The 1,390-nt window shown below is 37.9% G+C and overlaps 1 protein-coding gene across 1 annotated transcript in view; it reads right to left on the bottom strand.

Moving 5' to 3' along the window:
* Positions 1 to 1,172: 1,172 nt before the first annotated feature.
* Positions 1,173 to 1,390, bottom strand: part of LOC110454141 (mucin-2-like) — a 14,383-nt gene continuing 14,165 nt past the window's right edge. Inside the window, exon 4 of the mRNA XM_021503517.1 lies at positions 1,173 to 1,383. Within this exon, the coding sequence (XP_021359192.1) occupies positions 1,173 to 1,383 (211 nt within the window). The remainder of the gene's footprint in view (positions 1,384 to 1,390) is intronic.

The following is a 1,390-nucleotide window of genomic DNA, read 5'->3' as shown; positions in this document are numbered from 1 at the left end:
TGCATCTAGGGCAGATATAGTCGTTTGGATTGCTACCGTTGTAGTTGTTTCTTGGACAGTTGTATCCGTTATGGTTGTAATCGGTAAAGTTGTAGGTGGTGAAGATAAAACCGGTCTTGTTATTTCTGGAACAGATGAAGTTGGGATTTCTACCGGAGCATTTGTTTCTTGAACCGTTTCCGACATTTTTTCTGGAATAGTTACAGTTTCTATGGTTCAATATACAATAATAACCGATACCTTTGCTGTTACTGACATGGTTGTTCTCTGGACAGCGATAACCGATAGTATTGCTACTTTTGGGACGTTTATTTCCAGTTCATTGATACCGATACTTTACCTTTTTTTGCACGACTGATCCCTGTACAATGGACACCGATACTGTTTTTATTTCTTGCACGGTTTTCCCTGACAGTGATAACCGATTATATTGTTATTTCTGTTACGGTTGTTCCTTGAAAATGATCACCGATGCCGTTGTTATTTCTCGCACAAGTGTTCCTTGTACAGTGTGATTTTAAAGTGTCTTTGTATGGTCATCTTTGTCCATTTTACAGTGATAACTCATACTTTGCCCTGTATGTACTGGTTAACTAGGAGTATGATTATATTTTGCTTATCAGTATGAGAATGCGCTATTAGTTGATTTATATTTACATTGAGAAAAAGAAGAGATAAAAGAGAAACACTTACCTTTAGAGGATGATTCCGGTGTATCTGTAGTGGTGATACTTTGAGTATTTGTAGAACTTGTATCTGATAGTGTGGGGTCTATTAACAGTCCAGCTGACGTTGTTACAGTGCTTGCCTCCTGTGTTATATGAGAGGTAGTATCGGCTATTACTACGGAAACATCTGGTCCAGTTACTACATCGCAAATAAATGAATTTAAAAAAAAATGTGGTTAGAAGATGTAAATATCAGTCACTACAAAGCACGAAAAACAAGTGATGTCATGCAGGAAATTATTCTTGGATATACATTTTTCAGTGATATTCTTTTAACTTGATTTGGTAAAATTTATGTTCTTTACTTTTGCAAAAGTTTAAAATAATATTTAGTTACCTGTTGCATTATTTCCAGATGAATTGAGCCCTGCTGTCCCTAAAGTGTCTGTCACTGGCTCATTCGTCACTGCTTCAGTAGTGATAAATTCACTAGTAACTGGTAATTTAGTCACTGCCTTTGTGGTTGCCACCAGGGAAGTGGTTCCTGGTGCTTCCGAAGTTGTAGTTTTTTCCGTTGTAGACGGTTCGGATGTGGTAGTTGTTTCCGAAACAGTTGCTGCTGATGTAGATGCGTCTGATGTTGTAGTTCTTTCTGTTGTAGACAGTTCGGGTGTGGTAGTTGTTTCCGAAACAGTTGCTGCCGATGTAGATGCGTCTGATGT

This window comes from Mizuhopecten yessoensis, unplaced genomic scaffold (genome assembly GCF_002113885.1).
Source record: "Mizuhopecten yessoensis strain PY_sf001 unplaced genomic scaffold, ASM211388v2 scaffold7695, whole genome shotgun sequence".
NCBI lineage: Eukaryota > Metazoa > Mollusca > Bivalvia > Pectinida > Pectinidae > Mizuhopecten > Mizuhopecten yessoensis.
Note: the sequence above shows the minus strand (reverse complement) of the source record. Positions and strands in the feature narration are given on the sequence as shown.